The sequence below is a fragment of the Cynara cardunculus genome (assembly GCF_001531365.2).
Source record: "Cynara cardunculus var. scolymus isolate 2C chromosome LG 10, CcrdV1, whole genome shotgun sequence".
Lineage (NCBI taxonomy): Eukaryota > Viridiplantae > Streptophyta > Magnoliopsida > Asterales > Asteraceae > Cynara > Cynara cardunculus.
The window spans coordinates 28,215,216-28,232,985 of NC_037537.1; the positions used below are offsets into that span (position 1 = coordinate 28,215,216).

At 36.1% G+C, this 17,770-nt stretch overlaps 2 protein-coding genes across 2 annotated transcripts; both read left to right on the plus strand.

The window, feature by feature from the left end:
- Positions 1 to 1,073: 1,073 nt before the first annotated feature.
- LOC112519090 (CHD3-type chromatin-remodeling factor PICKLE) lies at positions 1,074 to 12,508 on the plus strand. The gene is made up of 31 exons (XM_025127065.1): positions 1,074 to 1,619; positions 1,701 to 1,847; positions 1,937 to 2,074; positions 2,160 to 2,314; positions 2,599 to 2,760; positions 3,220 to 3,461; positions 3,575 to 3,670; positions 3,745 to 3,881; positions 3,971 to 4,183; positions 4,260 to 4,367; positions 4,529 to 4,579; positions 4,684 to 4,783; positions 4,924 to 5,066; positions 5,156 to 5,253; positions 5,383 to 5,521; positions 5,595 to 5,764; positions 5,918 to 5,984; positions 6,065 to 6,187; positions 6,410 to 6,519; positions 6,669 to 6,750; positions 6,910 to 7,107; positions 7,311 to 7,455; positions 7,544 to 7,649; positions 7,775 to 7,849; positions 8,147 to 8,208; positions 8,315 to 8,391; positions 8,574 to 8,704; positions 9,156 to 9,465; positions 10,388 to 10,520; positions 10,645 to 10,718; positions 11,955 to 12,508. The coding sequence occupies exons 1-31, from the start codon at positions 1,524 to 1,526 to the stop codon at positions 12,279 to 12,281; spliced, it is 4,215 nt and encodes a 1,404-aa protein (XP_024982833.1). The 5' UTR covers positions 1,074 to 1,523; the 3' UTR covers positions 12,282 to 12,508.
- A 503-nt stretch (positions 12,509 to 13,011) lies between these two features.
- On the plus strand, positions 13,012 to 16,941 carry LOC112519373 (Golgi SNAP receptor complex member 1-1-like). Its single transcript, XM_025127446.1, has 5 exons — positions 13,012 to 13,178; positions 13,820 to 14,050; positions 14,264 to 14,431; positions 15,605 to 15,718; positions 16,652 to 16,941. Exons 1-5 carry the CDS (start codon positions 13,140 to 13,142, stop codon positions 16,763 to 16,765), a joined length of 666 nt encoding a protein of 221 aa, XP_024983214.1. The 5' UTR covers positions 13,012 to 13,139; the 3' UTR covers positions 16,766 to 16,941.
- Positions 16,942 to 17,770: the final 829 nt, after the last annotated feature.

The window sequence follows — 17,770 nt, forward strand, 5'->3', positions numbered from 1 at the left end:
AACTCGTCTTATATAGATAGAAGGTTAAAATTGCTAGCTTCTTATAAATCTCAAGTAATGGACTACCAATAACTTCTATCATGGGTTTAAGTTAGATTCGAAGTTATTGGGTCAATCTATTACTTTGGGTTTTGAGGTGTTACAAATGGTATTAGAGTCAATCTTTGTACTATCAGAATGTTGGGACAAACCTCATCGAGTATGATGAGTCCTCGAGATGGGGTGTTTGTAACAACTTAGGCGAATCCTACATTGCCGATGATAAGAAGGAAGATTCCAAGTAGGCCTGACGAGGACATCAGGAGTTTAAGTAGGGGAGTTTGTAATAACTCATCTTACATGGATAGAAGATGAAAATTGTTAGTTTTTTATAAGTTTCAAATAGTGAGCTATCAATAACTTACACCATGATTTTAAGTTGGATTTGAAGTTATTGGAATAATACGTTGCTTTGGAATTTGAGAGTGTTACAAGTATATTTTCATAGGAAAAAGTATAATAAAAACCAATAAACTTTCTTGTTTGGAATGATTAAGTCCTTGAATTTTTTTTTCATATTACATGCTATTTATTTCTTAAAAGAAGATATTATAATTTAATATATGTGTATTTAATTATGTATAAAGATCATCCCTGTTGCCTGAACCTCTCCCTTCTCTAATATAAAAAAGAACCCTAGTAAATCAGGGGTAAAAGAAAAGCAAAAGAAAGGGTAAAGAAAAAACAGAGGTTAAGGGAAATCTATCACCTTTTTTCTCACAGGGGTTTCTCAAATTTCTTCACTCCTAATCCTAACTCGAAGAAAGGGGATTTGAAACACAGAAACTGGTCATCATCAGGTCAATTATCTATCACTGTCTTCTTCTTTTTTTGCTTCTGATTACTTATAGACACACGCTCGCACGCCCATGGACTTCAGATTTGATGAAAGCCCTAATACCCAATTCCGTGAAGTTGTAACTTTTTTCCTAGAATTTGTGTTCTGTGTTCTGAAACCCTAAATCTCAATCACGTGGGTTTGAGTTTGATAGGAAGTTGCAAGATCGCTGATTTTAGGTAAGTTCTGCTAAACCCTTTTTGGATAGATTGGTCGGTTCAAATTGACATTCTGTTGGGGCCTCATTTGAGTTTTTCTTATTACATTTTGCTCACACTTCGTAGAAGTGGGGTTGCGTTTGCTAGAAACCCTAATCACGAGGATTCATGTCTAATCAGGCGCAAATATTTAGTTGTTTTGCTTAGAACAAACCTTTGAGAAATGGCACGATACCCCTCAATTGACATTCATCTGGGGTCTCTTGTGATTTTCTGTTTCAGCATTCTTTAATTGTGCATCTTTATTTGCGAATGATGTTGATATATTAGGGCTTTTATTCTAGTCGCTTGTTAAACAAAACACCTTTATTGTACATTTGTACTGATAGTTTATAGTGGAAGTTTGCCTTGATCACAAAAAGTGGAATTTGATTAGAGGGTTTGAAGACATTCTGCTACTTATAAGCTATAACAATTTGTCCTTGTAAATGTTCGTTAGAAATTCCAAGGAGAGGCCTTCTTACATCCGCCTCATGCTAGCCAATTTAAGTGTGTTGTTAATTGTTATGATGTTCTTTGATATGGTAACGGCTTGTTATTGTAACTACTTTCCCTTTATTTTTATGGGTGAATGAAAATTAATAAGTTTGTTGGTAACTTTGCAGAGGATGAGTAGTTTAGTTGAGAGACTTCGTGTTAGATCGGATTCAAGGCCCCGCTATAGTTTGGATGAATCTGACGATGAGGCGGACCTTTTGCACGGGAAATCCAAGAAGCCAGAGCAATTTGAGAAGATTGTCAGAGATGATGCGGTACCTCTCTTTGTTTAGCAAACTTTCCATCTTTAAGATTTCTTCCTTATGCGTAGGTTACATTTAGTTCTGTTGTCATTTGGTTACAGAAAGAGGAATCATGTCACGCTTGTGGCGAATCTGGGAATCTACTAATTTGTGAAACATGCACTTACGAGTACCACCCTAAGTGTTTACTACCACCTCTAAAAGCTCCGCTTCCTACCAGCTGGAGGTGTCCAAAATGTGTATGTTCTGGAATAACTATGTGAACTGCTTGCCTTTCACACTTAAGTACTATAATTTGATTTTAATCATGTTTTGCACTCACAGGTTAACCCTCTGAATGATATAGAAAAGATTTTGGACTGTGAAATGCGGCCTACGGTTGCTGATGATAGTGATGCCTCCAAGCTGGGTTCAAAGCAGATATTTGTGAAACAATATCTTGTGAAGTGGAAAGGACTATCTTATCTCCACTGCACATGGTATATTTTGCTCATAGTTATTTTGTAAACCCTCATGTTCTTTAAGATGGTTTTGTTGACTAGCACAAATATGCACACATGATATGGTTTTTACAAAGTTAAACTTTTTCTCTGTTGAAAAAGTGTCCTGGATTTGATGTTGTTTGTTTGTTGACAGCAACTTATCCCTTTGATTTACTGGATTGGATTTGTTTGGTTTATTCGTATGGATCAAATTATTTCGTTTGATCAGTTTCTTAGTAATTAATTCAGATGCCTTTTCTTCAAAATCATCTGTATTTCAGGGTGCCGGAAAAGGAGTTTATAAAAGCTTACAAGGAGCTTCCTCGCTTAAGGACAAAAGTAAACAATTTCCGCAAGCAGATGCCTGTGGGCAGCAATTCTGAAGATGATTTTGTCCCAATTAGACCAGAGTATACAATGGTTGATCGGATTCTTGCTTGCAGGTCAACTTTCTGAAATATCATATATTAGCTGTTAGATAAAAATGTTTTGGTGCTAGTTTTTGAGTGAAATCTTACATTATTGTTTCCTAGTATCTCTATCTCTTTCCATCCCTTTTGGTTAGACTTATGATCTGAGGTTAATTGTGTCAAAAATCAAAACCTTATTAATATTCTGTTTCAAGATTCTTTACTTGTTATATTTTGGGCTCAAATAGAACTAAATGGTGATAGTTTAATACAATTAAATGCACATTGTAACTAAAGTATATGATGAGTGAAAGAGAGGGGCCATTTTTGGGATTTGTTTCAGTTCTTTTGTTGACCTTGTTGACATTATAAGTATTTTTATTGTGTCATATATCTTGAGGTTTATCTTCTAGTTCTTGTTCTGTTTTTGTTTAAGAATGCTGTTTATTGACAAATAAACTAAGGATGGTTGATATCTGGTGGATGGATCAGGCAAGATGACGAGGAGAAGGAATATCTAGTCAAATGGGTGGGGCTTAACTATGATGAATGTTATTGGGAATCTGAATCGGATATCTTGTCATTTCAACAACAAATTGAGAACTTTAATAGATTGCAGTCGAGATATCGGAAACTAAGGAAGCAGAAAAGCAACAATCGTGATGCGACAGACGCAAAAAAGAAACTAAAAGATTTTCAGCAATTTGAAAAGAGTCCCGAATTTCTTCCTGGAGGTATACAATATCTATTCTGATTTGGCAACTCTGTTGTTACTATGCCAGAATAATTTAGTAAGTCTTTTAATTTGGTCGCTAAGATGTGACAATCTTTTTTGGTGCAACTGCAGGTGAGCTCCATCCATATCAGCTTGAAGGATTGAACTTCTTGCGTTTCTCATGGTCCAAACAAACACACGTGATACTAGCAGATGAGATGGGTCTTGGTATGTTTTCCTTTTCCCCATGGCTCTTCTACATGTATGTTAGCTACAACTTAAATTATTATGTTCTATTTCAGGAAAAACGATACAAAGTATTGCCTTTCTAGCCTCTCTATATGAAGAGAACGTCGCTCCACATATTGTAGTAGCACCACTTTCTACATTGCGGAACTGGGAACGTGAATTTGCCACATGGGCACCTCATATGAATGTTGTACGTTACAAGATCTCTCAGTTTGCAATATTTTTATATCATTTTGATAAAGTGTGTTATTCTCCAGAATAATAAGGTAACCACTGCAGGTTATGTATGTTGGAACGGCTGCTTCTCGTGCTGTCATACGAGAATATGAATTTTACTTTCCCAAGTCTCATAAGAAGGACAAGAAGAAGAAGTCCAGTCATGGGACAAGTGAAAGTAAGCAAGAGAGGATAAAATTTGATGTGCTATTGACATCTTATGAAATGATCAATATAGATAATGGGTCGTTGAAGGCAATAAACTGGGAGACCATGGTACCTCTTTTTCACTGTTTTGGTACACTGCTTAGATCCTGTATCTTTGCTTCCTAAATTCTCACCAATCGTGTAGATAGTGGATGAAGGCCATCGTCTTAAGAATAAGGATTCGAAGTTGTTTTCTTCATTGAAGCAGTTTAACACCAGACATCGTACATTATTGACTGGAACCCCTCTTCAGGTGTGTTATAGCGTTTCAGAACAAGCCATGTGAACCTTAGATACTTATTCTGCAAAACCCCTTTAACATATGCCATGTGAATCATATATGCTTATTTTGCAAAACCCTGAATCGCAAATGCCTTAATGTTTAGTTTTAACCTGAATATTAAATGCCTTCAGAACAACTTGGATGAGCTTTTCATGCTTATGCATTTCCTTGATGCTGGGAAGGTTAGTATTACTGCAACTCATTAGCACCAACTGTTTGTAATGTTACTTTAAGGGGAGGTAGATAACCCTAAAGCATGTTCTCCTTTCACTACAAACGTTTGCAGTTCTCAAGTTTGGAGGAGTTTCAGGAAGAGTTCAAGGATATTAATCAAGAAGAGCAGGTTTCAAGGCTCCATAAGATGTTGGCCCCCCATCTTCTAAGAAGTAAACATCTGAAATCTTGTGCTTGTTTTGTTTCTGTTTAACTGTATAATAACATGTGTTATGATGTTCTCTTTTATCGTGATGGAGAAAAGTCGTATGGTGTTGTTATAGATTCATGAATTTTTGGGGCTAAATGACAGGAGTGAAGAAAGATGTCATGAAGAAGCTACCTCCTAAAAAGGAGCTCATTTTACGTGTGGAATTAAGTAGCAAACAGAAAGAGTACTACAAGGCAATTCTAACTCGTAACTATCAGATATTAACTCGCCGAGGAGGTGCCCAGGTGAATAGACGACGATTTTGAGTCCTCAATATACCATCAACTTTTCTTGGACTAAAAAGTAACCATCTGATACTTGTAACTGAATTCAGATTTCTCTCATCAATGTGGTTATGGAATTGCGCAAGCTCTGTTGTCATCCTTTTATGCTGGAGGGAGTTGAACCGGAAGACACCAATGAATTTTACAAGTAATCTTTTTAACCATAAACATTATTAGATATTTCTCAATGTGTGAAATGACTAGCCTATCGAATGTTTTCTATGTTTCTAATTATTGATCTTTTTCTTGTGCATCAATGTCAATTTCCATCTGTTAGACAACTGTTGGATTCTTCTGGGAAATTGCAGCTTTTGGACAAAATGATGGTGAAGCTCAAAGAACAAGGACATCGAGTTTTAATATATACACAATTTCAGCACATGCTGGATTTGCTTGAAGATTATTGTAATTACAAGGTGTGTATGCTAAACTAGTTTTCTTTTCATTTGGACATTGATCTGATTTCTAATTTTTTTACATGCTCTTCAGAAATGGCTATATGAACGAATTGATGGAAAAGTCAGTGGTGGGGAAAGACAAGTTCGAATTGATAGGTTCAATGCCAGTAATTCTTCTAGATTTTGCTTTCTGCTATCTACTAGAGCCGGCGGTCTGGGCATAAACCTTGCCACTGCAGACACAGTTATTATTTATGACAGGTAAGCTTGTATGTTTTCACGATCAAGTATATGTACAATTTTTGTAGGACTTCATAACATTATGGCTTTCTTTAACTTTATGTTGTGTATACATGTAATGATGTATCACATCTTTTTGCAGTTCTTTATATCTTGGTAACTTTTTCTTTACAGTGATTGGAATCCTCATGCTGATCTACAAGCCATGGCCAGAGCTCATCGCCTTGGACAGAAAAATAAGGTTAGAAGTTGTTGCAGGAGGATCTTGGCTGCTTAAAATGGGTGCATGTCTATGAATTTTTAGCATCTGCCATTTTGCAGGTGATGATATTTAGACTCATAACAAGAGGAACAATTGAAGAAAGGATGATGGAGATGACCAAGAAGAAGATGGTCTTAGAGCATTTGGTTGTTGGCAAGCTTAAAAATCAAAACATCAATCAGGTACTTTTACGGATGCTGTTAAAGTTATTAATTATAATTGATTAATGCTAAGATGGGTTTCACTTTGTAAAAAACATAAAAGTGTGATTTTTCTCTGTTGAATAAGTTTCTGGGATGGTGTGGGTTCTTTTTTGATGTTCATATGCAGGTAGAGACTAGAGGGAAATATTACGATTTATCAAAAAAGTTGTTGGTGTATATTCTCTGATGTTATTAATGTAGGAAGAGTTGGATGACATCATAAGGTATGGGTCAAAGGAATTATTTGCTGATGAGAACGATGAGGCTATGAAATCAAGACAAATTCATTATGATGATGCAGCAATAGATAGGTAAATTTTTATATGCAGGATATATGAACATCTATGCTTACATTCTTATGTCTTATGGAAAGTCCAGATTTGTTGTACTATTTATCAAGTATGCTTCCTGATTTCTTCATTTCTCACTTTAATGTTTGTAATGGTTCACATTTTGATAGATTGCTTAACCGTGATTACACTGAAGAAGAAAATGCTGCAATGGATGATGCAGAAGAAGATGGATTTTTGAAAGCATTTAAGGTTTTTCATTGTTCCCACTATAAGTTCACATTTTGTAATGATTTTGTTCACTTAGAAAAGGAATGATCCCTCTGTTACAAGGCATGATTCCTAAGACACGGTTCAACACAAACTCAGGTTTCAGTTTCTGATGTATGGTTCGTTTTGTTGTGTATTTAGGTGGCAAATTTTGAGTACATCGAGGAGGCAGAGTCAAGGGTGGAAGAGGAAATACAAGAGCCATTGGCAGAGAACAAAAGTGCAGCAAACAATCCAGAAAAAGCAAGTTATTGGGAGGAGTTGCTAAAAGATAGATATGAAGTGCATAAAATTGAAGAGTTCAATTCTATGGGCAAGGGAAAAAGAAGTCGTAAGCAGGTTGGTCTCTCCATATGAAAATTTTATGCATGTATGTTTATGAACTTTTTGATGCATGGGCTTGATCTACTTTCCTTTTTCTTCGTCGAGTTTTGAAAATGTACGTTATGTTTTGAGTTTCTTGTGACAACAGCTCATTGTGTACCATGCTTCTTTATGATTATATGCCATTAATTGAATTTGAACTTTTTGGTAATATTTAGATGGTGTCTGTTGAAGATGATGATCTTGCTGGGTTGGAAGACGTAAGTTCTGATGCAGATGATAATTATGAAGTGGAGTTGTCTGATGGGGATAATTCAGCTGGAATAGCACCTGTGAGAAAGCCCCACAGGAAGAAAACACGTGGTACATTTTCAGTTGTGTTATTCGTCTTTTGTAAGTTGCATAATTTGCTTCATTTAGTGATGGGCTCTTCTTTGAATCCTTTTTACAGTTGATAATGCTGAGCTACTCCCTCTTATGGAAGGTGAAGGGAGAGCCTTCAGAGTACTGGGATTTAATCAAAGTCAAAGGGCTCAATTTGTTCAAATCTTGATGAGGTTTGCCAGCAATGTGATTCTGCTGTCTTGTTGTGATAAAAGAGAGTTTCTTTGACGAGATATTATGCTTTGACCTAGTTTTACATCCATTTGTGGTATTATTAACTGAGTAAAGTACATTGCAGATTTGGGGTTGGAGACTTTGATTGGGCAGAATTTACTTCACGCTTAAAGCAGAAGAGTTATGAGGAAATAAAAGTGTGAGTTGTTTTTATTTCCTTCATGCCAAGAAAGGAGACATTTTTTACTTAGAGTGTTAAATGGGTTGCTTCTCTCTCAAAATTAGTAAGAAATATCATGGTAAATGGAGGTTAAAAGGAAATAATGGAGATCGTTAATGATTGACAGAATATCAAATTGTGACTAGAATCTATGGATTTTTGCATTTGGAAGATTTATATTAGTGGACAAATTTTTGTTGGTAGATTAAAATATTAAAGGTGGTATTTTGGTTTATTCCTGGCAACATTCTGATGCTGCACTTCTATGTTATGCAGTTATGGAACTCTCTTTTTGTCACACATTTCTGAAGATATTACAGACGCATCGACTTTTTCAGGTATTTTTTGTGGTGATTTTTTTTTGTAACTCTTATATTACTCATGTTATGTCTGTTTGTATGTGCTGCCATTGAGTCCATGTTTTATAACAATCTTTAATGGCAGACGGTGTTCCAAAAGAAGGGCTAAGAATAGAGGACGTACTTGTCAGGATTGCAGTTCTGCTTCTTGTAAGAGATAAAGTAAGTCCTAGCCTTCAAGTAAGAAGTACTACGTGATTTTCTATTTCAGTTTAAAAAAAAGAGAGATTATTTCTGACTTTCAATCAGACCTAGTATTTAGAAAAGAACTATATGGATTATGTTATTTCGTCTACTCTTGTATGTATCTTAATCTTGTGGGCCCTTGTTTTCTATTGTTACAGGTGAAATGTTCTTCAGAGAATCCATCTGCTCCCCTTTTTTCAGATGACATCGTTTATCGGTATCCAGGATTAAAAGGTTTAAAATTTTGGAAGGAGGAGCATGATCGGATCCTACTCCGTGCTGTGTTGAAGTAAGCTCCAGTTTAAATGTTTTCAATAATTTTTTTTATATATTTAGAAACTGATTTTGAGCTTATACATGCCCCAATATGAATCTTGCAAGACATCTTATTTGGGGTGTTTGATTTTTGGAAGATGCTAGTTAAATAAACATCCATTATTTGAGTGGAATTACATTAGTTTTTCAGAGGGAGTTTAAGGGGAAAACCCCCCAAAAAATGAAAAACTGAGGAACACCCTGATTACTATTCATATGGACTGTATGCACATGTGTGTAGAAGTAATTGAAGCTGTTTTTTGGTTTTTATGCACACGTGTATACCGGACAAATTGATGCACATGTGCATACTGTCCTGATAAACAGTTACCAGGGTGTTCATCAATTTTTCATTTTTTTTTGCGTTTTTCCCCTGAACCTGACCCTAGTTTTTTATGTGGCTTATTTTGTGTGTGTATATAAAGGCACGGTTACGGAAGATGGCAAGCTATTGTTGATGATAAGGACTTGAGGGTTCAGGAAGTCATCTGTCAAGAGTTGAATCTTCCGGGTGTAAATCTAAGTGTCCCAGGAGCTTCTCAAGCTCAGTTTGCTGCCGCGGCGCCTGGAGGTCTTGAAGCTCAAGCAGCCACTTCTCAAGCACAAGATTCTGCTACTGCAAATAATGCATTATATCACTTCAGAGAGATGCAGAGAAGACTGGTTGAGTTTGTCAAGAAACGTGTCCTCCTTCTAGAAAAAGGACTTAATGCCGAATACCAAAAAGAATACTTTGTAAGTCGGTCTAATGTTTTCTTTCATGAAAAGCCTTGTAATTATAAATTTACCCAAAGTAAAAATGATATTTAAATTAGAAGGGTCAGGTTCAGGGGAAAACCGCAAAAAAAAAAAAAAAAACGAAAAATTGAGGAACACCTTGGTAGTCGTTCATCTGGAAGGTATGCACATATGCATAAGTAATTTATAAGCAATTTGTCTGGTATAGACATGTGCATATGTGCATAAAAACCAAAAAACAACTTCAATTAACGTATGCACATGTGCATACTGTCCAGATGAATGGTTACCAGGGTGTTCCTCAGATTTTTATTTTTTGGGGGGTTTTCTTTTGAACCTCCCTAAATTGTCCAAATAGCCAATTTGACCCCCGCCCCCTTCACTTCATAGCGGAGCTCTTGGGAGTCATCAGCCTGAGTCTAAGGCAGGCGATGAACTCTTTTAGTGGCAAGAGAGCGAGTTGGACTCGCGAACGATCCACTTTTTAACTTTAATGACCGAAATAGCCAAGATTAAGCAAGTGGCACTTATGCAACTTGTTTAACCCACTTTTTTCAATGTAATATTCAGAAAAGTTAAGACATTATGCAAGTTGTGTAAGTGCTACTTGCGTAATGTCTACATGGACAAGCTATGTGATATATATTGTCCATGGAGGAGTGTGTGCCACATAACCTGTCCATGCAGACATTACTAAATAACACTTACACAACTTGCATAATGTCTACTTTTTCTGAATATTATATTGAAAAAAGTGGGTTGCACAGGCTATTTTGGTCAATAAGTTGAAAAGGTGGCAATAAAGTGAGAGGGGGGGGGTCAAATCGGCTATTTTGGACAAAACCCTTTATCTAAATGGACATAAATGTCCATTTCCTACTCTTCTGCTCATTAGTTTCTTAATTGAACTTCATAACAGGGCGATGAAAAGCCCAATGAGATTCGAAATGATGATATGGAGACTGAACAAAAGGTTGTAGACAGAGCAAGTACAGGCCACAATGAGACATGTTCCCAGATGATTGGGCATTTACCTCGACTCGAAGTTATCCGTAAGTGTCTAAAACTTTAAACATGACTGTAAGTAGAAAATGTGATTATTGCATTCCGTCCTATGAAACACGGATGCAAAACTTAATTGGGAAATCTCATCTACCCCTTTGTCTCTGCATACAGCTCCAGAAGAAATATCAGCGACTGCTTGTGATGATAAAACAGATCGTTTGGCAATGGGGCGCCTTTATAATGAGGTAAGGGCCTGTTTGTTAGCAACTTAACGAGCTTAATGGGACTCGGCTTATACGGTCAGCTATACATGACCGTTTGGTAGTAGCTTAATGATAGAGTATCTTAGGGCCTGTTCATTAGCAGCTTAATAAGCTTAATGAGACTCGCAGCTTATTTGGTAAGCTATGCATGACTGGTTGGTAGTGGCTTCATGATATAGGAAGTGGCTTATTCAGTAAGCTTTTAGGGGGAGCTTTATGCAGAAAGCCAAGTTTTTTCCAAACCTGCCCTTTCCAATAAAAAAAACACGTTCCTTCTAGGCATGGTAATGGAGTGGGGCCCCCAATCCCCGTCTCCGTCTCAGATCCCCCATCTTTGTCCCCGTCCCCATCTCCGCCGGGGAATATGATTACATCCCCATTCCTGTCCCTAATGGGGAACGGGGATTTTTTTCTGTTTAAGTTTTTTTAAAATTCAAATGTATGAGACGCCACGCATGTTTAAATCTCACATTTTTCTAATAAACCTAGAATCAAAAGGATTTAATTTAATATAAAAAATATACATCATCATATAGTAACTAATAAATTGAAAACAAAAGAAATTAAATTTAATCTAAAAAATTAACATTACATGTACCAAAACATAGAGTAATATCCAAAACCACATCTAGTAACATCCAGAATATATTGAAATAGAAATTACCATATACCGATTTAATAGAAATAAAAAATATCGAATGTAATTTATCAATTAACATATATACAGGTACGGGCAGACCTGGTGTAACGGGGAATCCCTGTCTCCCGACCGGGGCAGGTGGATTGGGTTCTCCGACGGGTCGGGTCAATTCCCATGCCTAGTTCCTTCCATCCATAAAAAGCCTTTCCAATCTATACAGACATATTAGTCCACACAGACAACTTTATCCATACAGAACTTGACTGGAAACCAACCAAACGTCCCCTTACTCAGTAAGCTTCTGAAGTGGAGCGTTATGCAAAAAGCCAAGTTTTTTCCGAACCTGCCCCTCTCAATTAAAAAACACAAACCTTCCATCTATGAAAAACCCCCCTTAAACAAAAACCTTCTCAATCTATACAGACAGATTAATCTATACAAGACTTGATGGAAAATCAACAAAACATCCCTTAATTGTTAAATCTGCCAAAATCGTTGTTACTGGTTTAAAGTTTTTCTATCATCACACTTTTTTGAAGTGAATTTTGAAGATAACAGAGTGAGACATTATTGTGCAGATGTGCAGGATAGTTGAGGAAAATGCGGTGGATGCGGTTGAGGCATATATGGCGAACAAATCTACTGGTTTCAAGCTGAGAAAGAATCTTCAACCGCTAGAAGCAATACATGAAGAAGTCGGTAAAATCCTGTCGACCGTGCAGGCGGATGGTGTAACGGGAAATGAAAAGAGCAACGGTGACGTGGCAAGTTCGAGTCCAGGTCAGCATGAAGGCAGTCCAGTGAATGGGAGTAGAAATGATGGTGGTGATGTGGTAATGGAAGATGGTGATGGTGATGGTGATGATAAGTCAAATGAAGGCCATGGTGTGATTGTTTTGGAGTAGAAAGATGGTGGTGATGGTGGTGGTGGTAAAGGGTGTTTTGGTTTGGGAAGTGTTTTTATAGAAGAAATATTGGGGGTTAGATGTTTGTGGCATGATTAATTACAGTTTACTAATCAAGTTTATGAGAATTAGGAGCTTAATTAATTAAAGCCTCTCTGTAAGTTGTTCTAATAGTTTGATAGTTGACTTTGTGTTTTGACCATAGACAAACTAATATAACAATTCAATACATTTCTATCTTCTTTTATTCTTAACCCTTTGACATGGATGATGGATGCATGTTTGTGGATGGTTTCCCTTTCTCTCTTCTTTTTTTTTTTTTTTAAAGAATCATCGTTTGAGACAGTTTTTATAAGTACCTTACATTTTTTGAGTTCTTGTACAAAAGCCTTAATTTTTATTTTGTCTTAGATTCCGATGAGAATGAGAGTTATAATGAGAAACTATCCTTAAATATATATTAGGATGAGATGTATTATATCAATCCAGTATGAAGCTTGATTTATGGATATGTTTGAGATTAAAGTTGATCAAAGATCTGGACCTTTTTTATGGTCACACAATCCTAAGATGGTCAAGGATCAGTATTTTTTTTTATACTTATCATCTTAACTCTTATTCTCACATGATTTTTAAAAGTCAAAACCGCTAAATTTAGCAAAACACATTATTAAAAAAAAATTTGAGATGGCTTAAAACATACACAAAACCCTTCCAATTACACGCAAAGGGTTTTTTATTTTATTTAATTTTATTTGTGCAAATGGTGTCGTCTGTCGGTCCATCACATTTCTAAACAATTTCTCTCTCTAAAAAACTCAATTCAACTGAATCCTCCCTAAAAACTCTCCTTCTCCCATGGATCCGCCAACCTCTTGGGACTCCTTGCGAAACCAGGTTTTTTAGTTTCCTATATTTTTCTTCTCAATTATGTGTTTTCATCGTTAAATTTCCTTTTTCCCAACTTACTTATCTCACTTGTAAGTGCTGAATTTGAGATTAATTGTTCGGAAGAATTTGGGGAGGTTTTGACTTATTAGGATTTTTAAAACAATGGTGATTGGATCTAGATCGAGATCAATTTGGTTGGCTTGAAGTGGAAACTGGGTGATATGGCGTACCAGAACCAATACTATAAGTGTCTAAAGTGCCCTAACAATAATCAGTAATTGGGCAATCTTGAATACCATAATCAACAGGAACGATAAGTTGTACCGATGACAAATGGACAAAATTGAATCTAGTTTAGGAACTTATCGATAATTGGGAGGATGAACATGTGAAAGCATCGACATTTATATTGATATCTTTTGATGTAAAAAAATAGAGATGATTCTTATGGTAATTTTAAGGGTTGTTCAGTTTGTTAAGAAGTTCAAATAGTTATGCCTTTCTGGATTATAACTCCACCATGAGGTGGTTCATGATGCATTTTGCGTAGTTCTCCATTTTAAGTAACTGGAGCATCAGGTGCCATCTGTAAGACTGTAACTAGTCTTCAAAGCTTAAGAGTTTGGGTTGATGGTGTATTTTTGCAGGCAAGGAAGCTTGAAGCTCAATTGGATGATCAAATGCATTTGTATCGTAAATTAGTTTCAATTAAAGTTGATGATGGTAGCGAGAACGATCTTGCATCAGGGATACAACAATTACTCAAACAACTGCATCATGTAATTTCACAAATGCAAGCATGGGTGTCATCGGGAGGATCAGAAATATTTTCTCACACATTAACTCGTCATCAAGAAATTCATCATGATCTTAGTCAGGTAAATTTGTTCTTTGATACTTCAATGCTTCTTTCATTCATAAAGAGGATCAACATTTCTTCCATGCTGTTCAGTCATCAGGTGTATCAGATCTATAACTTGTTTGAGTCTACCAAGTTAAGAACGAATGTTTATATCCTCTTATGACCCATCTCTAATACTATGAACAATGTTTGCTTGTCACTGTTCATTCTTATATATATTTGATTGCAGGAGTTCAATCGGCTTCGATCTAGCCTCAGAGCGAAAAGAGAGCATGCATCACTGCTCGAGGATTTCAGGGAGTTTGACCGAACAAGATTAGATCTTGAAGAGGGTGGTGCGTCTCAAGAGCAGTCTCTCCTTAAGGAGCGTGCTACTCTTATGAGAAGTACGGGGCAGGTGCGTGTAACTAGATCCATTCGTTGAACTTAATTGCAATCAAAACTGAATCTAAAGCAGGGGTGGGCCCACATGGGATGATACGGTGGCACGGCCACCGCTTCATGGTTCCGTCAATAATGGAAAAAAATACATTTCTGAACGGTGCCACCATATTTTTTTGTTGGGTGCCACTATATTGTTTTTGAAACTGAAATGTTACACAAGACTTTAATTGCTGAGACGATACATAATAAATGCTCTTGCCTTTGTACAAAAGACTCAGGTTCGAGTCCCACTGTCGTGAAATTTGTTGTTTTTAGCTTAAATTTTGGTGTTCTTTTATATACCTCTTGCGTTTTAATTATATATGTAGGCAAGAGACTTGAACATGGGTCTCTTCTATGTGAGGACAAGGAACCAACCAACAGATCTGTACTAGTATTGTGAAAAAAAAAGTTCGATATTTTTTTAGTTATATTGTGCTACCACTTGAAAAAATTCCTGTGTCCACCTCTGATCTAAAGATATGACAATATCATATACTTCAAGCTTTCTTTTCTTTCTTCAACCTCCCCCCCCCCCCCAAAACAAATCCAACAAAATGTTGTCTCAAATGGGCATGTTGGGACAATAAATCTTGATCCTTGAGATATATGTTGTTCTACTGCCTTACTGAATTTATTTTGTGTGTTATAAACTGTTGCACAAATAAGAAGTAGCATCAACAATCAGTTGATGCCATGTGGCGGTCTATAGAAAAATGGAAAGAAAATTAGATACACAGTTGAAAATTATCAATATGTCTCCGATAAAACTGGATACCAAAGGGTCTTTGGCCTAGCGGTATGTGAGTCCTTGGCTTCCTAGGAGGTCAAGGGTTAGGGTGTGTGAGTTTATTTGTTCTATTTGCCGTATATAAATGTATATTCTTCAAAAAAGAAAAACTGAAACTGGATGATTTTTCAATCTTAAAGCAATTGAAAATAGTCTATGTTCGAAGGAACTATGCATGAAAAAGTTGGAGAATGCTTCAACTTGTAGAAAATAGTTTCCATTTTGATCATGTAATGATATTATTTTGTGAATCTTATGCGTATGGTGCGAGTAAGCAAGAAATTAAAATGTGATTGTGGGTGCCGTTTACTTGATGAAAGGACTCAATGGTGTGCTAATTATTTGACGTGGATGCAGATGGACGGTGTAATATCACAAGCACAAGAAACTTTAGGTACACTTATGTTTCAACGTTCAACATTTGGCGGCATCAATTCGAAGCTTAGCAACGTTAGCAGCCGCCTCCCAACCGTAAGTATTCAAAAGTAGTTTCATTTGATCTTTACTAAAACTACAAAAACCTTAGGGGCCCATTTGGTTTGCGGGATTTGGTAGGATTTGGAGTTGAATTCCAGTTCTATTCTGTGTTTGGTTTGGAAGGAAAGTTTGGATTTGAAATCCTGGGATTTCAGTGAAATCCCACAACCGACAGAGAAATCCTTTTGAGATGGTTGTCATTTCAAATCCAAATACCATGGATTTCAATTGTTTCCATTGTATCTCTACCCCACCTCCTTCATCAAATCTTTCCTAATATCTACATCGCCTCCACATCATACAGAAACAAACAAATTATTTCTAAAACAAACATATATTTACAAAAAAATAGAAAATTCCATTACAAATTCTACAAACTAAACAAGATTTAGAAGACTAAAATTCAATTCCATTCCAAATCCTGCACACCAAAGATTCCAAATCCTACACACCAAAGATTCCAAATCCTTCCACGGAGTCCAAATCCCTCAAAAACATGGGCCCTTAGGGGCGTTTGGTTTGATGGAATGGCTTTGAGGGATTTGGATCTCATGGAAGGATTTTGAATATGAAGGATGGATTTGGAATATTTGGTGTGTTTGGTCTGTAGGATATCAAATCCACGAAATCCTTCAAACAAAGTATGAGATTGGAATGGATCCAGATCCTATCCAATCATACAAACCAATCAGGACCTTAGAAGGTGCCTCAAGGCTCGCCGGTTGCATTTAGTTGGTTTTGTGTGGTTCCATTGGACCAGACTCATTTTTGGGTGTATGAAATTGTGAACCATCAGCCAATTGAGACCATTGGTTGCAGCATGGTACAGTTCTTGTCAATTTGGCGGTTTTCAGTTTCTCTGTTCACTCATTTATGTTTTCATAAGCGATATATAATGTAACAAGTTTTATGCCATGGCGTTTACAGGTGAATAGCATTTTGTCATCGATAAAGAAGAAAAAATCTATGGACACGATCATTCTTTCGTTAGTTGCATCTATTTGCACGTTTCTAATCTTGATTTACTGGTTGACAAAATAGCAAGGGATCATTGGAGTCTGGCAACAGTTGGAGGTATGACTCAACTGCCCAAATCGTTATATAGGAGGTATATTGATTCGTATGTACGTGTCATTATTTTTTTTGGGGACTCAGTGTGTCGCAAGTGTATTTGAAAATCGACCCTTTTGAAGTTATATGATCAACGTCTTCAAACATCAATAAGTTCGAATGTGCTAAAACGAAAAGGGTGTTGCTATTTGGATCCCTTTTAGGTCTATTCGAGAATATAAAGAAGTAAATTTGGGTTTTAACACACGAGTTTTTCGAATTTGGAGGACTCACCGAAAATGATTACTTAGAACATCTCCAACATATTCTCCAAAATGAAGGTTTTGGGGATTTTTCCTCTAACAGATTTCCCAAAATCTTCTCCAAAACGAAGAAAGTAGGAGATAGAGGGTGAAATTCTCTAAAATTTGGAGAACTCTCAAAAAATATTTACTTAGGAAAGAGAAATTATTTTCTTTTGTTCCTACCAATGAAAAATCTTGAAATTAGATGCTTATGAGAAAGAAATAATATTTTATTAATCGTATTAAACATTTTAATAATATAATTAATGTTACAATTTTCAAAACGGAGGTTGTCGGAGATGAAAGTAAAAAAAAAATGGAAATTTTGACGTATTATCCATTTTGGAGAAATGTCAAAATGGAAATTTTGGGGATTTTTGCTCAATTTTTTTTTTCTCGAAAACCTTTTCCAAAATAGAGAAAGCATTAGAGTATGAAATTCTCCAAAAACGATTATCTTCGAAAGAAAATTATTTTTTATTCTTCTTACCAACGAGAATCCTTAAAAATAAATTATAAAAAAAAAAAAAATATTTTATTAAATGTATTGAATATTTTAGTAATATGTAGGAGATGCTCTATGCATAGTATCTTGGTACATAAAGTGGAACAAAAGTAATACAACAAAAGCATTCAAACAACTTGTAGAGGTGTAGACCATGTGATCGTTGAATGATGGAAGTGTGTGTTG